At 43.2% G+C, this 24,241-nt stretch overlaps 1 protein-coding gene across 1 annotated transcript in view; it reads left to right on the top strand.

Moving 5' to 3' along the window:
* PHLPP2 (PH domain and leucine rich repeat protein phosphatase 2) overlaps positions 1-22,192 on the top strand; it is a 36,086-nt gene extending 13,894 nt beyond the window's left edge. The window contains exons 6-19 of the mRNA XM_050904156.1: positions 709-863; positions 4,907-5,053; positions 7,625-7,855; positions 9,208-9,410; positions 9,922-9,982; positions 10,726-10,821; positions 12,868-13,023; positions 13,795-13,995; positions 16,648-16,810; positions 17,341-17,471; positions 17,872-17,982; positions 18,450-18,638; positions 18,774-19,005; positions 20,683-22,192. Coding sequence (XP_050760113.1) covers positions 709-863; positions 4,907-5,053; positions 7,625-7,855; positions 9,208-9,410; positions 9,922-9,982; positions 10,726-10,821; positions 12,868-13,023; positions 13,795-13,995; positions 16,648-16,810; positions 17,341-17,471; positions 17,872-17,982; positions 18,450-18,638; positions 18,774-19,005; positions 20,683-21,822 — 3,216 coding nt within the window. The 3' untranslated portion in view covers positions 21,823-22,192. The remainder of the gene's footprint in view (positions 1-708; positions 864-4,906; positions 5,054-7,624; positions 7,856-9,207; positions 9,411-9,921; positions 9,983-10,725; positions 10,822-12,867; positions 13,024-13,794; positions 13,996-16,647; positions 16,811-17,340; positions 17,472-17,871; positions 17,983-18,449; positions 18,639-18,773; positions 19,006-20,682) is intronic.
* The last annotated feature ends 2,049 nt before the right edge of the window (positions 22,193-24,241 follow it).

Raw genomic sequence — 24,241 nt, 5'->3', positions numbered from 1 at the left:
GAGCCACACTTTGACCTCAAATATATATATATGTATAGCATTATGAAATATGAAATGAGTTCAGGATAAAGCAGGTCATAAAATCTGGATTGAAGCACTGAAGACCTCGAAACAAAGCATACTTAATGAAAGGAGATCTGATATTTGCAAAGACTTTATGAAATGTTGCAAAACCATATTTATGAAGATTTTTTCATCATAACATGTTATGTTTCCAATATTACACCCTGAACAAGCTAACAAAAGAAAGTCGGAAGAAGTAGCTAGGCCAAGCAGAGGTTCTGTAAACCTTAAAGGACTGAACTGGAAGGTCAGCTGCTTCCTGTTGCTGCTTGCATCTTTGGAAGGCACTCAGATATTATACTTTCTCAGCAGAGTTTCCTCAGCCAGAGATACAGTTTTCTCCATTAGGTTGGCTGTCTTACGGTCTAGCTTTTAGGCAGCGCCCGTTGCACATACAGAGCAGGGCTTTCTGTGTGTCCTGGTTGGTATCCAGATATGCATCCTTGTCAGGGGGCTTGCAGAAACAGTAGCAAATGGCATAAACTCATACTCCGTGGACTGTTTCCTGCATGGACTCTACCTGGTGGGTACAAGGGGGTTCTTTCATGTTCTTGCAAATTGTTTACTACTTGCATTCTTTGGCCTTCCATTAGATTTCCAGAGAAAAATTGTTGCACAGCTGCAGCTCTTCCTCCTTCTTTTCAGATTGTGTCTATGCGACTTAGCATGGTTGACCTTTCATGCTACAGCCTTGAGGAAGTACCTGAGCACCTCTTCTACAGTCAAGACATCATCTACCTCAACCTACGACACAATTTTATGAGATCAAGTGGAGCAGGGAGTCTTGACTCTCTTTGCAGGTCTGCAAAGAATTATTTTTCTTTTACGTTTGGAGTTCTTGACATGTGCATCCAGGGATGAAGAGGAGGGGGAATGCATTGCCCACTCTCGTGGGGATGGTAAAAAGATCGATCTTCAGGAAGATCTAACAAATGAGGGGGCTAGGAAGCAGAACTGAACGGCATAGGCAGGCATAAGCTTCCAGCAATTTACAGTATTCATGAACTCCCTTCCACAGATTCTTTGTGCTAGGTTTGATCTGAGATGAGCCTTGTGGAGCAATATGCCATTTGTATGGACAAGATGCAATAGTAATATAAGGCTGCTTGCTAAAGAGAGAACATTTTGGGGTATAAGATAAAAGGTGAGGGAAAGCATAATGCTGCTGTTGTGGGCAAGTGTTTGCAGGAAGAAGTGCAGATCTGAAAAAGCCTGTTTTGGTAAGTTCTTAATGTTAATGTGCATTTGGAATTGGCAGAGGGCCTGTGAGACTCCAGCTTTGCTTTGGGAACTTGTAATGATCTGCTTTTAAGAGAGTAGCAGTTGTGTGATGGTGTGGAAGCATGATGTAGTCATCTTAGGTAAGTGAAGGAGTCTTACAAAAATATTTTTAAATTAATTCCTGAAAACGGTAAAAATCTAGACGAGGATTAGTCTGTTGATATCTATGCTAGCCATGCTAAAAGGAATTCAAGGAGTCGCTCTATAAATTTTGAAAGACGTTAGGAAGCCTGTAGTAATATTGTCAAATGCCTCTGTGTTTGGAACACATTGTGCCTTAAAAATGTATTTGGAGAAACTTTGCAAAAATGCAGTTTTCTGTTTTGGCTTGGGTTTTTTTGTTGTGTTTTTGTTTTGTTTATCTCTAGGGGCCTATTACCAGGTTATTTCATTTTTCTGCCTACAGAGTAATGAGATACCTAGGTATCCATGAGGGTACCTACAGGGAAAAAAATGGCTCACCTGTGGGAATTCTTTGCAGTTTCATTGAGAGCCAGAGTCTAGTCTGGTTTTGTTTTAATTCCAAACTTGTTTAAATGTTTTCTAACTGCTGAATTGTAATAGATTCTGTTATTGGAAAAGCTGCTTAAAATAATTCAAGATTTTGCTTTCTACTTCTATCTTCAAATACACTGTATGATGTTGAAAACCGTATCAGAACTTTATTGTCTAAAATGCGGTATCCTTGGTTCACAGGATCAGCAAAGGGGCTTGAAATTTCTTTTGACCTTGCATGTAGTCAACAAGAGATCTGACATGTCAGAAACTCGACTCTTTTCCTGGCAGTGACTATGTCTGATGAAGCTGAAATCCTCAAACAAACAAAAGCCATAAAAGAAGCCCTCACTTCACACAATCTTGAATAAACAGGTAGCATTAGGTAGCCCACATAAGGCTGCTCATTGCCTTTTGACAAGATTTTCTTTCTGAGGTTTTTAGGATGTTTATCAGGTCACAGCCCCAAATGAAGAAACTTGCTCACTTGCAGTAGGTGTTATCAGTGCCTAGAGATTGACAATTCTGAACAGCAGAATTTTTTGCAATGATCAGATCTCTTCCTCTGAGGAAATCTTTGAAGCTCTAGCACTCTAATTAGCTATAACTATAATAATGGAACAAAAAATAATTAACTGAAAGGGAAATGTTAAGCAAAGGAAATTAAATAACCCCACCTGTTTTGTTATGTCTCCTAGCTTATTTTTTATGTAACGTACTGCCTTTCAAGTATCTCCCTTTTCTGGAAAACATTATCAAGTCTGATCTTCGTTGATAAGTGTGTGTGTGCGCACACATGTGTATACATATGCATGTCTATTAGCACCATTCTAACTAGTTGATACAGAGTTGTACTGGGATGCTTTGGCGGCAGAGCAGGATGTTGCGTTAAATTGGGAATATTTCAAGCCAGCACCAGTTTGGGCTGCTCAACAGAGGATGGTCATCCCATTGAGGATTTGTTGCTGTGTTTCCATACCTCTTTGCTGTAATCTCAATATACCCTGTGAGAGCACAGACCAAAACTTGAAGAGCCCTAACAGTTTCTGGATCCTTATTCCCTGTAATACGTGGTTCATGTATACGACTCTCATTCGAGTTGAGTTTGCATTCCATTCCTAGATCCCTACTGCTTGAGAATATTGGGGCAAAGGAGAAGGAACAGAAGGGGAACTCTAAAGGCTTTTGAGTATTGTCCTCCCCATTGAATATGACAGTCTGCTCGAGGAGTCTCAGACCAAGCTGTGTCATGTACCAGTTTCCCTCCAGCTTTTAGAAACTTTAATGCCCCTTTTGTGTTTGCTTTGATATCCTTGCAGAGGGATGAATTCTGAAAATTGGTTATGCTGTTGCATTTAATGACATGCCTCTTGGGGCAGCTTCTCACCGCACTCTGCTAATGACAGAGAAAGAGCTGCTTGGTGTTAAGGACAGGTGCCATAGAAAAAGCCATTGTAGAATTCCAGAGAAAGCAGTTTCATTAAAGCATTTTCTGATTCCAAAACCTGAGAACTGTGATCTGTCCTAAATCTCTTAAAGTTGAACCAGTTAATGAGAAAGTTCAAATCTGTAGGTTTATCCTCGTTGTTTCCTTCTTTTCCATTACTGTTGTGAAGTTCTGTGGGCAAGTTTCTGATTTTTGTATCATTGTTAGATCTTTGCATCATACAATATGTTCCCTTTAGGAAGGCTATTACCAGTACAGCATCCTTCTCTTTGGCTTTCAGTTGCATTACAAGAGGGTCTGTTTGTGGCTGCAGCAAACATAAAATGCCTGTGCCCTTGTTTATATGACAGGGTGCTTTCTCAAAGCAAACAACGCATGTCCAAGTTTCAGATGTGCTCCCTCTTTTAAAAAAACCAACACCCTCCCCAAAGATTATAAAGCAAAATGGAGAAATATAATGCATAGTTCCTACACAGATCATTCCAAGTATTCTGAATCTGAAAAAGGAGTCGCTATAAAGAAGAAAAAATTTCAAAACCTTTCAGTCTTATACTGCAAGACATCTCAAGATAGAAGTAATATTCTCCCTCAAGCTAATTAACCTTGGTTTTGTTACCTATATTAAAACATTTGCTTCAAAATAAGAGCTACTCACCATTGCCTAGCAAAAAGTATGGTAGGTGGAGCAGATGAATGAACTTTATGTTTCCAAGAAGTACTTCTCTGGTACATTACATTAGATTCGCAATTGTCTCATAGAAGTATGATATAAATTTCCCCACTGAATTAATTTCTGATGGTTCCAGTTTGGGATGAGGAAGTTGCTACTTGAGGAAAAATACTTCTGTTTTCTGTAGAAAGAGGTAGGAACTCTTTGAGAAGAACCTCTTGCATATTACCCCAGCCCATGCTGAATTTCTTCTCTCTGTTTGGACCTAGCACAGTGATAGAAGGAGCTGGAATAGGCAACCATCTGTTAAGCACGGGTGGGACCGTAGTGACTGTGAGGGCTGTGTCAGTACTTGCGTGGCTGTACCTGTGGTACAGTCTGCCAAGCAAGTGGCACTTTAGATGTGGAATCTCTTCCAAGGACCTCTGGGTGCAGGTCTTGCGGCTTCCCAGCGTGGAGTCAGCGCTTTCCTGGTGTTCCCTTTTACAGCTCTGCTAGGCCTTCGGTTGTGCCTAGCTTGAGAAGGGTATTCCCCCTTTCTGTTTTATTCTCAGAATAGTTCCAGTTAATGTTTTCAGTTCCTGTTTTCCCAAGCTGCATAATTGTAGACTGTTACTCTAAATAATTCTTTGAAGGTAAATTTTTTGAACTGAGTATTTTTAGTCTCCTTAATCTTAGTAACAGTCGCTAGGAGGAAGCCTGTCAGGAGTCAGAGTAGAAGGTTGTTATCAGTTTCTGCAGTAAAACTATGGTATTTGATCACTTTCAGCATTACCACTGAGACACAAAATATCAGTGACTTAAAACCAAATTTGTGCAGAAACTCCTGTAATGAGTTAGCTGACCGTATCGCCAGTGTACAAAGACTTAAAAATTCTTTATGACTAGTTTTGTATGTTTTTGTTTTGAGACCATGGAGTTTGTGAATTAACTAGTATTCTTGCCAATAGGTTTTCTCAGTTGAAGAGCCTGAACCTGTCTCATAATAGACTGGGAGAGTTTCCTGTATCACTGTGCGAGATCTCTACTCTGACAGAGCTTAATATTTCCTGTAATGGACTTCATTACTTGCCAAGCCAGATTGGCAAACTGTTGAAGTGAGTATATTCTTTTTATCTGTGGTCATAAATATCCTTGGTGCTTCGGTTGAGCACAGCTGACATGAAGGTACTACTTATGAAAGTATGAGTACTGGGGCAGCCTGTTCTGCCCATGAAGACTGAATGATGGATTTGACTCCAGCAGAAGGTCAAGAACCAAGATGTCCAACAAGGTTTGTTTTTCCTTGGAAATGAAGATATCACACTATGTTTATACAGTTGCCCTTTTAAGTCACTGGAATATAGCAAGTTACCATTCATCGTTTGTGACTTCCTGCCTATTCTACTACCTATGTAAAATATATTAGTGTAAATCAGTTTTCTAAAGGAGGAGAATAGTGGATTTTGCCTATTTTGGAGCGGCCTAGGAAGACACTTCACAGTCAGTTATGATGCCTTGAATCACGGGCGCCACCTTGCTGAACTAGAGTAAATGTGAAGGCTTCTAAGCATATGAATATACTCACACTTAAAGTTTAGTAAACTTGAAGCTTGTTATGTTCTCTCTGGGGTGTGTGTTTTGGGGGGTTGTTTTTGGTTGGGGTTTTTTTCTGTTTTTACTTTAGGGTGACTTGTATGATTTCTTGCGGGTTTATGTCCAATTTTTATGTAAAATTGAATGCATCTTCTTCTCTTTGCCTCTGCTGCCATCTTGCATTCCCTTGCCTGCTTTCTTATTATTTCCTTCCTACATTCTCTTCTAAATTTTTTTTTTTAAACCACTATTATGGTGGTGCCTTATTGGTTAAACATAAATATTGTTATGTTTACATAAAAACACTTAAGAGTTTCTAAAGATCATGCTGTCAGGGGCTTTTCCAGAAGCCACAGATTAGTGCAGTGAAACATCTGTGGAGATCAGCTAGGCTTTGTAGAACTAGGGGAAAAATATACATGCCTCTCAAATTCTGAGGCCTAGTCTATGGACCTTATTTATACGAGCAAGAGCATGCTGGTTATATTGCTGCAGTATTCATAAATGTCTTGCACAAAAGGGATTGCAGATTTCTTAACTCTATGCAAGTTTAAAGTACAAGGGTACCTTATAGGACCCAAGACAGTCTCAGGTGTAATTCCTTAATCACTACTATTAAAACATTACAGCTGCTGATGTAGAAAAGATGTGGAAACATGATGGAGATGAAGCATTGTCTGAAGACAATTGTATTGTTTCTCAAATAAGTTAATGCACATTTTTCTGCAGCTGCAGAGGTGTGTGACCTTCTGAATTTCTGTTTACTATTTGTATTTAATATTTCAATACTGATGCAGTTTCTATTAAAGTTTAATTTATTGTATAAAACTTTTCTGTGGTAACTTCTCACAGAAGTCCAGTGATTTTTGTCAGCACTAGTATGTTTTGATAGCTGTCTACAGAATTGGTTGCTTTTTGTATTCGAAAGAGGATTTTAACATGGAAATACTTGGGCAATCCCCTCTGAAAATTTTGTCTTAAAGTGTTTGCTAGAGTAAAAAACCTTCTCCATTTTCCTCAGTAGCTACCTCGAATGCATAAATGCTTAAGCTTAGGTAAATTTAATTGCAAGACTATTATTGCATTTGTTTAGATAAACGTTGATACCGAGCTGTTAGTTCATTGTGGCCTGCTCTTCCTCCAGCTTATATCTTTAAAAAAGGAATGTCTGCAGCTACATTGGATGTAAGCAAGTAATTTCCAGAGCGATCTTTTAGCCGTATGCAAACTGAGGAAAAAACTGTATGCAGGCTTACAGTTTTCAGAGGCTTACAACTTAGTTAAGGGTCCAGTCGTCTTTATGACCCCTTGAGCCCGTATTCATAAGAACTTTTTATGGCCCCAGATTGCATTTCTACCACCACTAAACACTGTTCAGAAAGTTCTTTGTTGGAACATAATCATAATGAGGGAATTGTATTTTGGGGGTTTGAGTCTCAAAAGCCATGCAAACTTTAAAACAATTCATCTTGCAACAGAAAGCTACCCTATTATTTTCTGAGTGTCTGAAAGGACAACTAGAATGTAAAAATCTGTTACCAGCGCATTAGTGTGGTAGGAATTGTGATTAAACTGTGCCATAAGTGCCATAGATGTGAATAAGTGCCATAATAGTGATACAAGGTTCCAGTGATTGGATGATGAAGGTGCAGTTGATTTTTATTGTTTCTTATGAGACAGGTCTGTACTGTTACTGCTGTCGTTTTTGGTTTTAGTTTGTCATAGGTCTTTTAAAGATTGTCCAGCATGCTAAGTGAGGAGTTCTTAATTTGTAGAAAACCAATTGATTAAGTAAATATCTTTCATTTACAGTATAAGTACTGATTTGTATTTTGCTTATGTTAACTTAAAATCTTTGGCACAACTGGAAGTTTACCTCCAAAATAATTTAGGAACTATTTGGTATTGCATACATGTGTAATAAAAGTACTCGAGTAACTTTATGTTTATAAGAATAAAATTGGCTGTTAGGTACCTTTAAAAAATAGCCACACTGAGACAGCTAGCTATACAAGGAAATTCACTGAAAATGCTAAATGTAATGTTTGCTACTCTTTGCTGAATTATTTTCTTTCTATTTTTCACTGCTGCAGTCTCCAGACCTTCTGGCTTGATGGGAATTTCCTCACGTCCTTACCAGAAGAACTGGGAAGTCTGCAACAGCTCAGCTGTCTTGGGCTTTCCTTCAATAACTTCTGTGAACTGCCAGCAATTTGTGAGAAACTCGTCATCTTAGACAAACTAGCCCTGGCAGGGAACTTGCTAGAGACCCTGGACCTTGCAGTGCTGAACCGTATGAGTCACATCAGAAGTGTAGACCTGAGGTAAGGGGGGGAAACTTGCATATGTATAGAAACCAGATTGCTACTTTCCATTGCAGCAGAGGAGCTGTGTAACTTCTAGTACATTTTGCAATAAACTAGGTGTAATTTTTTTTCTCTTACTGATTCTTTAGCTTTTAGGGAGTTCTGAGGGTGTGCAGAATTCACTTAGAGAAGCAAGGTTAACAGAGCAATGCCTGAAGCCACTGAATGTGACTCAGCCTTCTAGTTTCCTCTTTTGATATGCTGTTACCATGAGCTTGGGTAGCTCTTTGATCTCTCCTACCCTTTTTTGCCTTCCCACCATCGTGTCTGTCCCCCCCCCGGTCCTCCCCCCCCACCCACCCCCCATCTGAGAGCAGAGCTCTCAGAAAGGGATAAAGAACTTTTTGTCTGTGGCAAGGCAGTCTAGTATCTAGTCTCTGCATTAGCTTCCTGTGTCAGTGTGTCCTGGTTTTGACTGGGATAGAGTTAATTTTCTTCGTAGTAGCTGGTACAGTGTGTGTTTTGGATTTAGTGTAAGAATAATGTTGATAACACTCTGATGTGTTAGTTGCTGCTAAGTAGCACTTATCTTAAGCCAAGGACTTTTCAGTTTCCCATGCTCTGCCAGCAAGCAGGTGTGCAAGAAGCTGGGAGGGAGCATGGCCGGGGCAGCTGACCTGAACTAGCCAAAGGGGTATTCCATACCATAGAACGTCATGCTCAGTATATAAACAGGGGGGAGTTGGCTGGGAGAGGCGGATCGCTGCTCTGGCATTGGTCAGTGGGTGGTGAGCAATTGCATTGTTCATCACTGGGTTTTTTCCTTCCCCCCCCCCCCCCCCCTTCTTTTTTTTGTTATATTCCTTTTCATTACTATTATTACTATTATTATTATATTTCATTATTACTATTGTTAGTATTATATTTTACTTTAGTTATTAAACTGTTCTTATCTCAACCCACGAGTTTTACCTTCTTTCCTGATTCTCCTCCCCATCCCACTGGGAGCAGGGGGGAGTGAGTGAGCAGCTGCGTGGTGCTTAGCTGTTGGCTGGGGTTAAACCATGACACAGTGCAAAGTATCCGTCTCCTGTCCTGGCTTCTAATTTCTAGACCAGTCTTCAGAATCTCTTAAACATTGGAGAATGAGTAAAATGGTTTCACATAGCAGTGCAGACAAAGGACATGTTTTTCTTTGTATTCACTGCCTGAAATCCACCATTGCTCCTCACACATTTCACTGTGCTCACCTTTGGTGTTAGCCTTCACCGGAACTCTTCCTTTCCTCTCCTTTCTTCTCTCTTCTTACTGATGTCCAGTGTTCAGTGTCCTATTTTCTGACTTTGTAACTCTTGTCTCTGAGTGTTTAGGCTGAACAACCTGAAGAGAGCCACAGCTGACACTCTGGAGGGGAACAAATCTGTGACTTACATGGATTTACGAGACAATCAGATGACAGATCTGGATCTGAGCTCCTTGGGCAGCCTGGAGCAGCTGCACTGTGAGCGGAATAAGCTGAAAGAGTTGACGCTGAGTGGCTTCTCCCTTCGGGCCCTCTATGCCAACAGCAACTGTACGTCTCTTTGCCTTCTTCACCTGCCTTCTTCCTTCAAGCCCTGGGAACAAAGGAAAACAGCCCTTTGCCCCCTCCCACACAAAAAAAATACTTATGCTGATGTTACAGTAGAGAGACTGTATGTGATGGGTCTTCTGAGGTCAGCTGCTAGGGATCACATATGCATGTATGTGTGCAGGCTGTGTAACAGGGGGAGGTTGTGGTGTTGAGTTACTGTCCAAGGAATTAGTCTTCCAGCGAGATCTGTTTGGGAGTCCACAAATAGAAGTACAGTTCTCCCTTGTTCTGGTGCACCATGTGGCAGATGGAGAAATGGGATAATGAGAAGCTGTAGTGCCATATGGCAGATGTATGAAGTGTGAACTCTGTCTTGGGAAGGATGAGTAGAGACCTTGAGTATCCATAAAGTAATACTTATGAGTCTCACTTGCTAGCTAGTCTGTCTGCTTCCCTGTGCTGTTTTCCCTCTGAAGCTCTGCAATCATAATTATTTGCTTTACTTCATCAGGTCTGACAGCTGTCAGTATTTATCCAGTTCCTGGTCAACTGACATGTCTAGAACTCTCTCAGTAAGTGACTATACACCACAGAATATAAAGGAAGTATCTGGGCACCTTTGCTGTTTTCTGCAGAAATTTTCTGGAGTTTTTAAGCTTTGGAAAGAGTTGAGAGCAACTGGGGGAAGGCACTCCATCTTCACAATAGAACTGGAAAGCCCAGAACTAAAGAGTGATGAAAGTGTCCCAGACCAGAAGCCCCTCTGAACCAGTATGACCTGTCTAGGTGACTGGCTGTCCTTCAGCTGTAGGCTGTAATCAGAAAAAAAAGCCAAGCAGGGACCACTGAACTTGGGGCAGCTTACTGGGCTGAATGGTGGGAATCTGTGGAGCAAACATTTAGAGTAGCTGCCAGTGATCTCTGCTATTGGCTTCATTGCCTACGTCTGCCCTTGGAGCAGCATTGTGAGACCTTTAAGATAGAATGTCCAGAGGACCTGATCACCTTTTGCTTCAGTTCTGGGTTGAAGCACAATAGCAGGATAGCGTCGGGTGGCCTGTTCTGCTGATGTCAGTGCTGTAAACAAAAAGCCTGATCATCGGAGCCTTGCATCAGTACTTTCTACCAATCATGCACCAGCTCAGTTTGCATTACACAGCTAGCCATGAGATAAATTCCACGTGACTAGCTCAGATACTGTTCATTTTCTGCCTATTGTTTTTGGTTTGTCTGTCACTAATGTCATGCAGCATTCAAACAGGGTATGTTCCATATGGAGTGCTGGTGTCTAGCTTTTCCCCCTTGCTTTTCTCAGCAATCAACTGCAGCATGTCCCAGACTGGGCCTGTGAAGCAAAGAAACTGGAAGTTTTGGATGTGAGCTACAACCTCCTTGTGGAGCTTCCATCGAGGTCAGCAAACCTTCTTCTTATACAGAGCTGAGTGTTCTTCTGTGGTGAGCTGACTGGGGAGAGAGAAGCAGTGCTATTCCAGTTGCTTTATTCCTTGTTGTGCAGAGATACAATCCACTTTCTCTGTGCAGCGTCGAAAATACTCTGTATTCAAATGTTGGAAAGAACTGACTTCCAAGTCAGCTTCTTGAGTAACAGAGGCCAGGTAATTTCATCCTATGCTTCTGGCTTCTACTGCAGCTGTTTGCACCTGAAGTAGAACACACTGCTATGATTTATTTGTGTTACCATAGTGTCTGTGAACATAGGTCATAGGTGAGGCCCTAATATGCCTTGCATTGCCCCGCAGAGATTTCACCTGTTACCTTTCATAGGGAGATACCACAGAGATACGATATAGCTGATCTCAAAGGTAGCTTTCACAACACATCATCAGCCAACTCCTTTCTCCCCGTCTCCCTTTCAGTTTCTGCAGAAATGCGGTGAAGGGGAGCCAAGAACTAATATAGTTTTGCAGACATTTATAATGACTTCTCCAAGGTACCAGGGATATCATGGGAAGAAGCAAAGCACAAATGTTCTTAGCCGAACAGGTGTGTTTGGTGGGGGTGTGATTGTAACGAGTGAGACACAGTGTCTAGGGTAAGCTATATTGAAATTGAACGGAAGGGTGGATTACAGTGAAGAAGAGAGCAGGTTGAAGCAGTTAAAGCAACAGGCATAGGAAGTGATCTTAGCAGTGACATTCTAATGGTTGTCAGAGACAAGACTACATACATCAAAAGCAAGAAAAGGATGTAACAAGGATGTGATAATGAGAACTTAGAAAAGAACTTTAGCCATACCAATGGATGAAAGACCAAATTTTAAGTATGTTATGCAAAAAGAACCTGCAGAATTCAGACACAGAAATATATATTCTAAAAAGAAATTTAAGCATTTTTAAAGATTCCTAAGTGCTGGAATTTACTGTATCCATTGGGGATCTCTTCCAGTATGCGTTCGTCATCAACACTGTATGTCTTGTGTACAGTGAGAACTTCACCAGCGTTGACTTTCAGCCATTGATCAGGTTAATCCAGCAGACCAAAGCTTAAAGAGCCTCGCATAAGGGGATATAGTTCACTGTGAAGTTGTCTTTTACACTTAGTTGTCCGAAAACAGAATTGTGTCAAAGAAGTTGTCTTTTACACTTAGTTGTCCGAAAACAGAATTGTGTCAAAGTGGTGCGTGACAGTGTTGGGTGGAGATACCCAAGTTAGCTCTGGCTGAGTCAGCTTGAATAAGGAAATTGGTGTATCTGCATTTGAATAGCTTTTTTTTCCCAGTATAATTAGCTTTGAGAAGCCACAGCATACCGAAAGAAACTGAATTAATTGGCCCACATGGAGCAGTGCACTAATGCAGCTTTAGCATTTCATGCTTCAAAGCTGTTCTGTACAGGGCTCTCAGAATATAGTCCCAAATTATCACCTCACACAAATGGGCAGGGTGGTTCTAGGCTATGTCCAGATGTGTTCAGATATCCTTCCTCAAAAGTCCTGCAAGCAATTCTCTGCAGTTTGTGGGGAGAGAGACCTTTTCCTTCAGTAAGCACTGCAATTCTGGAGAATGTGACAACAGCCTCAGAAGGGCTACAGGAGTGCTAAGCAGCCAGTTAAAACTCTGAATTTAAGTTGGCACAGGGGAAGCACTTCTTTCTGTGTACAGGTTAAAACAGGCATTTAAATCCATCCTTTGTGACTTCTCTTTTTTTGTCTGCCTGAGAGAATGCTAGGCATATGCACACAGACAGACTCATATCACAAGTTACTGATCTGCAGTAGCACAGAGGGAAATGCAGATACACTTCCAAGCGTTCAGAGTGACTGAGGCACATTACCATGTGTGTTTTTTCTGCTTTGTCATTGTTTACATTTTATGGATCAGTGTATTTTAATTTTTCTCTACGGTCAAATGATAATGGATTAAATACTACTTTTTCCCACTCTGTGGATGTGAAGAGGAGTGAACCAAGCTGAGATAGAAAACCCTGTGTCTTTCTAGGATCCTCAGCAGCTTGAGCCTTCGGAGGTTGATGGTGGGGCACAATCGTCTGCAGAGCCTTCCACCTCTTCTAGAACACATTCCACTGGAGATGCTGGACCTTCAGCACAACCTGTTGACTAAACTCCCAGAGACGCTGTTTGTCAAGGCTCTGAAGTGAGTGGCAGTAGTGAGCGTCTTTTGTCTGCATTAACCTTTGGAGCTGTAAAGGCTGATAGTGGCATCTGCGTGACTGTCCGTGCAAGGTGCCGTTTGTGTAAGAGATAATGACGCGCGTGCTTTATGAGGAGGTAATTCAGGTGCCATAAGGGAAGTCATCAACCTGATTTGAGGGAATCAGTCCATGTTACTGTTTAATTATAGGAAAACAGAGGCTTGCCTAACCCAACAGCCAACTGAAGAATTAGCTTCAGTTGCAACTGTTTCTAAGGTTAGGGTCATGTTACTGCCTGAAGAGCTTTGCCTTTAAAAGTAGTGCGTAAATTCAGGTGCAAAGGAAAGAAGCCATATAAATTTTCAGGTATTACAGCAGAAAGTACATCGGGTCATTGGAGAACAGCAAGAGAGACCCTTACAAACAAACAACCCTTCATGAGTGTCTGTTCAGACATGAGTCAACCCTTCTTTTAAAGACTGAGTAAGAGTTTATGTAGTCTGCTTCCACCAGTATTACCCACCCCCTTCACAGGCTCTTCAGTACTCACTGTTTACTGTAAAATGCTGTGTGCATCTGCAGTGCTATATAGCTAATAAGTCATTAGTAGACTCATAAATCTTAATGTGAGTAGGGATGTTATACGGTGTTGTCTGGCCTCCTGTCTAATGCTGTTGCTCTGTCCACACTGGTGTTTGTGTAGCTCCTTTTCCTGCTGTTAATGGAGTGGTTTAGATGATGTGAAGTCTGATTTTTGCACTTGCTATGGTTAGCCTCAGGTACCTGAATGCATCTGCAAACAGCCTGGAGTCCTTGCCCTCTGCATGCACAGGGGAGGAGAGTCTGAGCATGCTGCAGCTGCTTTACTTGACCAATAATAACCTCACAGATGAATGCATCCCTGTCTTGGTGGGACACCCGAGCCTACGGATCCTGCATCTGGCAAACAATAACCTACAGACTTTCCCCGCAAGGTAAATAAGTAAGGCTGGTGGGTGAGAGAGTTCTCACCAGGAGGATGTTGCCTGCCTTACTGCGACTGTACGTGAATCGGTGTCAAAGCAAGATGCTCTCCCTGTGGCTTGATGACAAAAGCCTGCCATTCCTACACACACGCTGAGGAATAGCATGTTAAGGGGGATTGGCACAGGGTACTGTTGGCTGCAGTGGTTCCTGTCCTCCTAGGTGTGGTGGACGTGTGTGTGGGGATGGGGGCAGTATTTCTTCGCAACTTCAATGCTACTGGCATGCAGCTTGCTGTGCTGCGTTTTTTCACTTTTCAGTCTTGCCGAAAGACACTCAGTCAGACTTGTCTGAACTCCTGCCCAATGCAGGTCATATAATTTCATCCGTTAATTAATGCACCAGGCTTACAATTTGGAGTTGAAACAGAGATAAATCTGTGCTCAGCGTAGAAACTTAAGAGGCTGGAGACTCCCATGTGTTCCTACTAAGTTATTCCAGTTGCTCTCAGTTACATAAGCCTGCATCTTATTTTTCAGTGAGAATTATTTATCTGCTTCTTTTTACCAGTCTATCACACTGTCTTTCTAGTATGAAAACTACATAGCATCAGATTTTTTTTTTTGTGGTGCAGTTGATTGGCTAGAGGAAAGGAATGTCATCCAGAGGGGTCTTGACAGGCTTGAGGAGTGGGTCCATGCGAACCTCGTGAGGTTCAACGTGGCCAAGTGCAAGGTCCTGCACCTGGGTCAGGGCAATCCCCAATATCAGTACAGCCTGGGGAGTGACTGGATTGAGAGCAGCCCTGCGGAGAAGGACTTGGGGATACTGGTGTGTGAAAAATTGGACATGAGCTGGCAATGTGCGCTTGCAGCCCAGAAAGCCAATCGTATCCTGGGCTGCATCAAAAGGAGTGTGGCCAGCAGGGCGAGGGATGGGATTCTCCCCCTCTACTCCACTCTCATGAGGCCCCACCTGGAGCACTGCATCCAGCTCTGGGGTCCTCAGTATGAGAAAGAGGTGGACCTGTTAGAGTGGGTCCAGAGGAGGGCCATGGAAATGGTCAGGTGGCTGGAACACCTCTCCTATGAAGAAAGGCTGAGAGAGTTGGGGTTGTTCAGCCTGGAGAAGAGGAGGCTCCGGGAAGACCTTCTTGCAGCTTTTCAATATATAAAGGGGGCTTATAAGAAAGGCACAGAGAGACTTTTTACCAAGGCTTGTAGTGACAGGACAAGGGGCGACGGTTTTAAACTGAAAGAGGGTAGATTTAGATTGGACATAAGGAAGAAATGTTTTACAATGAGGGTGGTGAGGCACTGGAATAGGTTGCCCAGAGACGCTGTGGATGCCCCATCCCTGGAAGTGTTCAAGGTCAGGTTGGATGGGGCTCTGAGCAACCTGACCTAGTGACAGATGTCCCTGCCCAAGGCGGGGGGTTGGACTAGATGATCTTTAAAGGTCCCTTCCAAACCAAACCATTCTGTGACTCTATGATTTTCCAAGCATAGCTTAAGAAACCTTCAGCTCTCTATGCCTAATGATAAATACACTCAGCCTTTTTAGTTTCTTAGTATGTGGGGAGGGTTCCTCTGAACCCTTTCCAAATTCTCAAGGCTTTTGTGGCTCTGTAGACAGCAGAACTTGGACACTGCTCTACTGAAAAATCATAAGCAGATAATGTTGGTTGCGAGCATCTACTTGAGTCCCCTTCTGGTGACATCTTTATACGCTGTTCTGTTCTGAGTACCTGTTCATCTGACTCAAGCCTTTTTCAGAGCCATGCCTCTGAGGATTGTTTCCTCTCTAATTGTGACTTGTACAAGTTCCTGTGTGCATAACATTACTTAGCTAATCTAAATCACATGCTCTTAAGGTAAGTTCATGTTACCAAATAGTTCATATTACTGTATGTTGAAACTGAGATTCCACCATATTTTTTATCTGCAGATTTTACTAGGTATAATTTGGTGAGTGTGTATATGTTTTTCTTATTTATCACTGATCTATTGATTGTCATTGAATCAAAAGTGTCTCCCCACGGAATGCTACTAGAAGGACTTACACTGAATTCTTAATTAATTATTACTTTTCAGTATCTTCTGCAATCCACTTTTGGGGCATCAAATATATTTTCTTTGGAATGTAGTAGAGAGCTGGTGCTACACTGGTAGACTTCTGTGCCAGCTTAATTTGTAGTCTCATAAAAACCGGCACATTCGGTTACATTAGCACAAAAATCTAAGGAGTTTTTTTGTATTATGTCAGCACAATTAATTCAATATTGATTGCATCTGTGCAAGCTTTGCCATGATTCTTCCTGGTACTGGTCAGGCTAAACAACCGCTTTCATGTAAATCTGTTTATTCCTACAAAGTACACTGACACAGCTTAGGTTTTTTTGCTAGTTTTAAAATTAAGACACTAAAATCTTCTGCTTTAGTGCTTTAGAAGTCGGGGTGAAGGGGTCTGTCTGTTGTATAAATCCAAGGCAGGCTTGGGGACCCTGAGCTCTTATTAGAGCATCTCTTAGGACTTTTGGTCTCCTACCAATAAATTAGAAATGTAGCTCATAAAGGGCAGTGTCTATGGATACCTTATCTGCAGGTTCAGAAAGTGACAAGTTCTTGCCTATAACATATAGTATTCTTTTGTTTCCCTTTCAGCAAACTTAGTAAGCTGGAGCACTTGGAAGAGCTGAATCTGAGTGGCAACAAGCTGAAAACAATTCCCACAACAGTGGCAAACTGCAAGCTACTTCATACACTTATTGCACACTCTAATGAAATCAGCATCTTTCCAGAGATCCTGCATTTGCCCCGTATTCAGGTATTCTTATGGAGAAGCTAAAGAGATATCAGGGGAAAGTTTGGGTTGGAGAATGACGAGTAACTGCTAGGAGAGGAACTGGAGATCCCAGCATTTTGCTTAATCAACCCGAGAAGAGGGCACAGAATATGCATTCTAGATCTGTCGCCTTTCTGAGTTGATCAAAGATGGCTCATCTCTCATTCATCTTTACCATCCGTCTCTGACTTGGTGTATTTCTGGTTTACCATTTGAGACAGCAGGGAGTGTTATATAGCTAGGCAGGTTTTAGGCCTTCTATTATCTTCAGTGTGACGTATTCTTTCAGTATTGGAGTCCTGGCTGTTGCAGGTTATAAGTATTTGCTGCTTATAAATCATTCTTCTACTGACAGGTGAGACCCATTTTCATGACCTGTTTGTGGGATACAGTCAGTAGTAGGGTCATATGAATTTTGGAAGGAGCACTGGAGTAACTGATCACATGACAGAACAGAGAATATTTTCTTTGTCATTGTGCTTTTTTTTCTTTTTTTTTTTTTGATACTGCAGTTTGTGGACTTGAGCTGCAATGAGTTAACTGAAATCTTAATCCCTGAGGCACTGCCAGGTGCCTTGCAAGAGTTGGACCTGAGTGGAAACACAAACCTGGTGCTAGAACACAAGACACTGGACATCTTCAGGTGAGCCATGGAGATGCCAACCCAGTAGTGACCTGCACAGGGAAGAGTAACCCTTCCCAGGAGGGGAAATGGGATAGTAAAGTGTGTATCACAGCACTGCATAATGTTATAATGTTCCCTGCCTGAGGCAGCTGAAGCTTTCTATCTTGTAGGAAGGAAAAAGTCTGGGTCCAAATCATCAGAGCAAGCAAACAATTTCTCGGGTGGTATGAGTTTCTCCCGGCTGTCCCTGGCATAAGCAGCCAGACATCTCCAGAAGGCCAAGACCTTAAACTCCTCTCCTTGGTACAGTTCTTTCCACAGGCTGCTGTCTAAAACTCTAGACTGGACATGGTCCTTTGGCCACAAACTGTTCAGCAGGGTCTAGGAGAGAATGACTTCTGTTCTTCTCTCTCTGTAGTCACATTACCACACTGAAGATTGATGCTAAGCCCTCCCTCACGGCAGACTCAGCACCCGCTTCTACCTTCTGGAGTCATGGAGTAGCTGAGATGGCAGGCCAAAGAAATAAGTGAGTATTGTGGTCTGCTGGATGCTGACACTTTGTCTTCTCAGGGTGCTAGGTGGAGTGCACTGCTAAGCACCCAAGCAGACCTGTTTTGCTCAAGAGCTCATCCGTCCCTCTGTCTCTCCAGATCTCGTGCTAAGTCTTGGTAACTCAAGCCTCTGCGTTGTCCTTTCCCTCAGTTTTCATGCTTATCCCGGGACGCTTGGACTCTGCTTCCCACGCTAGCAGAGATGCTTTTTCTTTCTCGTGCCAGCTGTGCCCACTGCCCTCTCCTGAGTGTGGTCAAGGAGGGTTCAGGAGTTCCAATAATAAAATGCAGCTGTACATCTCATGGGGCAGTGAATGTAGGGACAGTGGCTCTGCTGCCCTGTGAGAACAGCACTCACAGCAAGGTTACCTGATGGCTGTGGTTCTGGGGTCCATATAATCTTTTGAAACATATTAACTTTGCTTGTATGCTTTTCTAACAGGCTTTGTGTGTCATCCCTGGCACTGGGGAGCTTTGCAGAGGGGGTGGAGGCTGTGTATGGCATGTTTGATGGTGACAAGAACGAGGAGCTGCCACGCTTGCTGCAGTGCACCATGGCCGATGTGCTCCTGGAGGAGGTACAGCAGTCAGACACCATGTTCATGTCCAACACCTTCTTGGTCTCCCACAGGTAGGACAGTGAGCAAAGCTGGTCCTGGTGGGACCTGCATAGGTATATCACTTAATGTGTTAGGTGGGGTGACGCAGCCCTCCAGAATGCCTGTCACTGGAGTCTGGAGCCTTCCTACACCTTCTCATTCAACAGGAAGCTGGGCATGGCTGGGCAGAAGCTGGGTTCCTCTGCTGTCCTTTGCTATATTCGTCATGATGTGGGTGATCCAGCCAGCAACTTTTCTCTGACGGTGGCCAATGTGGGGACGTGCCAAGCCATTCTGTGCCGAAGTGGAAAACCACTGCCTCTCTCCAAAGTCTTCAGCCTTGAACAGTGTTCAGAAGAAGCCAAGAGAGTCAAGGAGCAAAAAGCCATTATAACAGAGGTTGGTTTGGACCCCCTTCACTTCAGCTTCCACCCTCCTGTAAAAGCTTGGTACAAATACATGGGCTCTGCTGCCTGCACAATATTACAGGGGAGAGGATGGCATGAAGGCGTTCGAGTGACTTGTCTGTTGCTTCCTGCTCTGCTTCTCTTGCTGAGCAGCTATTCAGAATGACATGTTCCTAAAACACCCGTTATGGCCTGAGAAGTACAGGTACAGGGTGCCAAGGATGGCTTGGGGAGAGAGGGAGGAAAGAAAACAGATGTGGAGCTAAAGGAGAGGAGGTCCATAATACTGTGCGTGACTTGTGCGAGTGTGGAGGGGCACCACTGAAGAACAGAGCAGGGCCTGGGAAGTCATCTTGTCTCAAAACCCACAAAATATCTTTGGTGTTTCTTGAAAAGTATGACTCAAGTTACCTCTCTTTGGATTTCTTCCATATTTTACTCAGTGAAGGTACAGGATTAGTGGCCCTTGAGACATGCAGAACATGGATGTAGAGTATATTACAGGTAAAAATTTTAACACAAAAAAAAGACAGAAATGTTCATTAGTTTTATGCAAAAGTATTAAAATGATATCTGGAGAACTCTGTAGAGGTTAACTTTCTAAAAACTTGGAAATAACAGGGAAATTCCAAAGAACTGGAAAATAAATCGTCAGTGAAGATCTGAGAAATCAGTGCCAGTCATACTAGTTTTATGCTCAGTGGGTCTTTTTAAAAGTATCACGTTTTTTGATAAAAGTGTTTCTGACGGGGATAATCTGTTAATGTGCTGTATTCCATAGCACTTTGACTAAAAATAACTGTGGAATCAATGTAGCATGTCAAATGGTTTAAAAACTGGCTGATGAATGGATTCTGAAAAATAAAAGTGAAATCATTGTCTAAGGAGACTTCCCTGCATGTGTCCTCTGCTGGTTTTTAATACTTAGCAGCAGCAGCAATGTTTAACACCCAGAGGACACAGAAATTAAGAACACTTAAATTAAATTTGAAACACTGGGGAAGCTGTGTACTCCGTATGCACTGACTTGGAAAAGAGACTGAGGGCTGTGGGCAATTTTCTATCCAGGAGACTAGTGCCAGGCTGGCCAGGGAACGATCTAGCAGGAACACGAAGGAGGTAATACCTCCAGGTTACAGCAGTAGTGCGATACTTACTTGTTCTTTTCTTCCTCAGGATGTAGTGTCCACACTTCAGAATGCAGTTATATGTTAATAAAGAGGGAAATAGTTCAGAAAATACACAGAAATTATTTAATGTCTGGATAATCTGCCTTGCAATGAGAAAGTAAAAAGTCACTATCTCACTCATACTGAAAAAATAGGTTTCATGTAAGACTAATGAGCGAGATTCTCTGATCAATGTGCTGCAGATAGCGTAGCTGCACATCTCAGAATAGTTTGCTACAATTCTTCAGAATGTGACAAAGTGTCCCGTGGGATAAAAGTGTGTTATTGCCAGCATGGGTGATGGGCGATTACCGTACCTGATGATCAGGTACAGTGAATGTCTGTGCTGTGGTACCTGGACCTAGATCCCTTTCTCCTATACTGTAGCTGTGTACTGGCAATTCACAAGGCTCCAAACCAGTATATGGGCAGGGGAAAGACTGCTCTCCAAATATCTAATAGCAGATCTAAGATTACTGCCTTGTTTCTCTTGTCTGCAGGACAATAAGGTCAATGGTGTGACTTGCTGTACTCGGATGCTGGGCTGCACATACTTGCATCCTTGGATCCTGCCCAAACCACATGTCAGTTCCATTCCACTGACTGTACAAGATGAGCTGCTGCTTCTAGGGAACAAAGCTCTCTGGGAACACCTTTCTTACACAGAAGCCGTCTCAGCCGTGCGCCACCTACATGACCCGCTAGCTGCTGCGAAGAAACTCTGCACTTTAGCCCAAAGCTATGGTTGCCAAGACAATGTAGGTGCAATGGTGGTGTGTCTGAACATCAGTGAGGACAGCTGCACATGTGAGATGCATGGCCTCACTCTGCCAGGTCCTGGGGGATTTAGTTCCACCACCACCAAGCCAGCAACACCTTCATCTAGCAGTGGAATTGCTTCAGAGTTCAGCAGTGAACTGTCTGCTTCTGAGGTTAGCAGTGAGGTGGGCTCTACTGCTTCAGATGAACACAATGCTGTTGGTCTTGATGGCAGTTTGCTACCACGACAAGAGCGACGCTGCAGCCTACATCCTGTGCCCCCCTCAAGCATCTTTCAGCGCCAGCCTTCCAGTGCCACCTTCTCTAGCAACCAGTCTGACAATGGTCTGGATAGCGATGATGAGCAGCCTGTGGAAGGTGTGATGACAAATGGCAGTAAAGTGGAGGTAGAGGTGGACATCCACTGCTGTAAAGGAAAGGGCCTGGAGTTTGAATCTCCTGCTGCAGAGTACAGCTCCTCTGCTCCAGGGCCAGAGGATGACTCTGGGCTTGTCCTCATCATTCAGAGACAGAACAGTGTAAACAGCAACACCGTGCAGAGAGGGGTCAAGGAAAAGTGTGAACTGCAAAAATCTCTTTCCACATGCTGTCTCTATGGAAAGAAGCTTTCCAATGGCTCCATAGTGCCCTTGGAGGAGAGCCTCAACCTCATAGAAGTAGCCACAGAGGCACCCAAGAAGAAGACAGGCTATTTTGCTGCTCCGTCCCAGATGGAGCCAGAAGATCAATTTGTGGTGCCACCTGATCTGGAGGAGGAAGTGAAGGAACAAATGAAGCAGCACCAGGAGAATGGAGCAGATCAGGAGCAGAAAGAGGAACATGCAGCGACTCTGCCAGAGGAGTTTGACACAGCTTTGTAACCCTACAAGTACTGCTCCCACATTGTCTGTCCCAGGAAGCTCTGTTCCATAAGGGCTGTCTTGCCCTTCAGGGGGAGCTGGGATCTGCTGCTTCCTTAATGGAGTCAAGGAAGAATTGGGAGTGCTAAGGTCTGGGCTGTCCACTTTTCACTGTAGGGTCTCGGTTGTTCTATGAGCACTCAGACCAGCGGCTGAGCTCTGTGTTAGGGACTGTCTGGAAATTGTGCAAGCACTAGGAAGAAGGCAGGTGTTCCAACACCTGCCTGTAACTCCTTGAACCCTGAGGTTCTGCCAGCTCTGCAGGAAAGGGGCTGGCATATGTGTGTGTGGGGTGAGGAGGCTGCTGAGGGGGCAATGTTCAGTGTTTGGAGTCCTGTGAATGCTTCTGACGCAGCCCTCTCCCCCCCCCCCCCCCCCCCCCCCCCCCCCCCCCCCCCCCCCCCCCCCAGCACCTGACTTTGTTATTCCTTGAAAGAATACAGCCAGTTGCAATGAAGCTGACCCAAGAATGGTTTCCTACATTAATTGCAAGCACTTTTATTGATTGCACTTAAGCTGTTCTGCTCCCCTTCAGCCCAGCACTTTATTATTTAGGGTTAGGGGAGAGAGCACTCCACAGCAGGTATGGTGGGGGCTTTTCCCAATGGATATTGTTAGGGCAGTGGAGGACTCAGGGTACCAGTGTTCTGATGCACACTGGTGCAGGGTGGAGTGAGGGTTATGATGGTATCAGCCTATGCAGGATGAGAAAATATACAGCTGAGCGATAAGCAGGTGCCTACAGATGTGTTTTACATGGGGCATAGGAAAGATCAGCTCTGGACTGCTTGGTTAAGGTAATGTGTAGAGCTGGTGTTTCTAGCTGCAGAGCACAGACCCAGCTCAGCAGCAACCTGGCCACCTCTATCAAGGATGCTTCACAGTAGAGGCTTCCTGTATCCAGAAGACATGGGATGAAACCACGAGCTTGTGCTTGTTTCCGTGAGGTACTCGGTCTAAGAGGAAACCAAGTTGTAAGCAGCGGTACGCCGCTCTAAGGCTAGTGAGCAGTGGGGCTGCCCTTCATATGCTGGGGAAGTGTTCAGTGCTCGGTTCCACCAACATAAACCTCTGCACTGTCAGCTACAGCATCTTTGCTTGCCTCTGAAAATGGGAGTCATGTTCCAAATCCACAGCAACCTGCATTTCATGGTACATGCCCAATTTGGCCACAAACAAGGTGAAAGCATACTTGTTTCTGCTTAGCTTTCAATGCAAAAAGAAAAGTAGAACTTTTCACCTGAACATCTTTATCAACACTGGAAAAGATGTTTAAAACAGTCCCACTAATGGGGAACTGGCCAGTCTGCACTCAGCAGATGCATTGTGTTTCCATTGGGATTTTTGGTGCAGGGTGTAAGTTGGCTGCCTGTGTCATCATCTTGTGTAAGGGTTGTGAAAAGACCACTGCCCCTGTAGCATGCAGATCTGTCTTCCTTAGCTGGCAGAGAGCTGGATAACAGCCGCCCCGGTCATGTCAGTGGTGCAATAATCCTGACTGTAATGTGGGCTAGTGCCTTTTCTTCTTTATTAATTATATTTATGAAGAAAACTTGAAAGTTTCTTCTCAAGAGCTCTGAGGGGCTTGAGTTGTATATTTTTGGATCAAATTCAGGCCTTGCTCAGAAGGAAATACTGTGCAGACTACTTGTGGGATTCTGTCAATATAGATCTTCTGACAAAATCTAATGGAGTTTTACTGAGATTTCACAGCACCTTGACTTTCTTCTCACTAGGAAAAAAATGTATTTTTACCATGCATGAGAGCATAACATTTTAGGATGTACCTTGTGCTAGTTACAATGTGATCATGAAACAACACAACTTTTTCCAAAGTTTAAACTCTCACAAATTTTGGCTGTTTAAATGCCTGTTTCATTTGGAAATGGAGAGAAAAACTAATTCTTAGAATCACAGAAACAGCAGCATTTGAATCCCTTAGGCAGAGAAACAACAGCAGAAAAGATTTAAAAACTAAACCCCAAACCTCTTTCATGTTCTTTTCATATTAGTATGCAGAAAAGGCTCATCCCAATGTATTTGACTAACTTTTAATTCTGTCACTGGTGATAATTTTACCTAATATCTGTGCCCAGCCCAACACTTTCTGATACCTGACAGGGCTGCAAAGCAGCCTCTGTTCAGTATGGGACTGATGCAGAAATACACTCTTCTTTCTGAGTAAGACTGTGACAAACCTTGCACTAGGAGCATGGCAGATACTAAGGGAAATCAGGCCTCTCTTTCTTGCACTGATGTGGAAAATCCAGTGTGTCCTGGATCCGAGTAGCGTTGCTTGGAGAGTTGGCATTGCTACAGGGAGTTAGTCATGAATGGCTCTACCTCGCTCAGTGGGGAAGGACTTAAGTAAAATAAAGCC

This window comes from Gymnogyps californianus, chromosome 12 (assembly GCF_018139145.2).
Source record: "Gymnogyps californianus isolate 813 chromosome 12, ASM1813914v2, whole genome shotgun sequence".
NCBI lineage: Eukaryota > Metazoa > Chordata > Aves > Accipitriformes > Cathartidae > Gymnogyps > Gymnogyps californianus.
The sequence above is the reverse complement of the archived record's forward strand: the minus strand, read 5'-3'. Positions and strand labels throughout refer to the sequence as shown.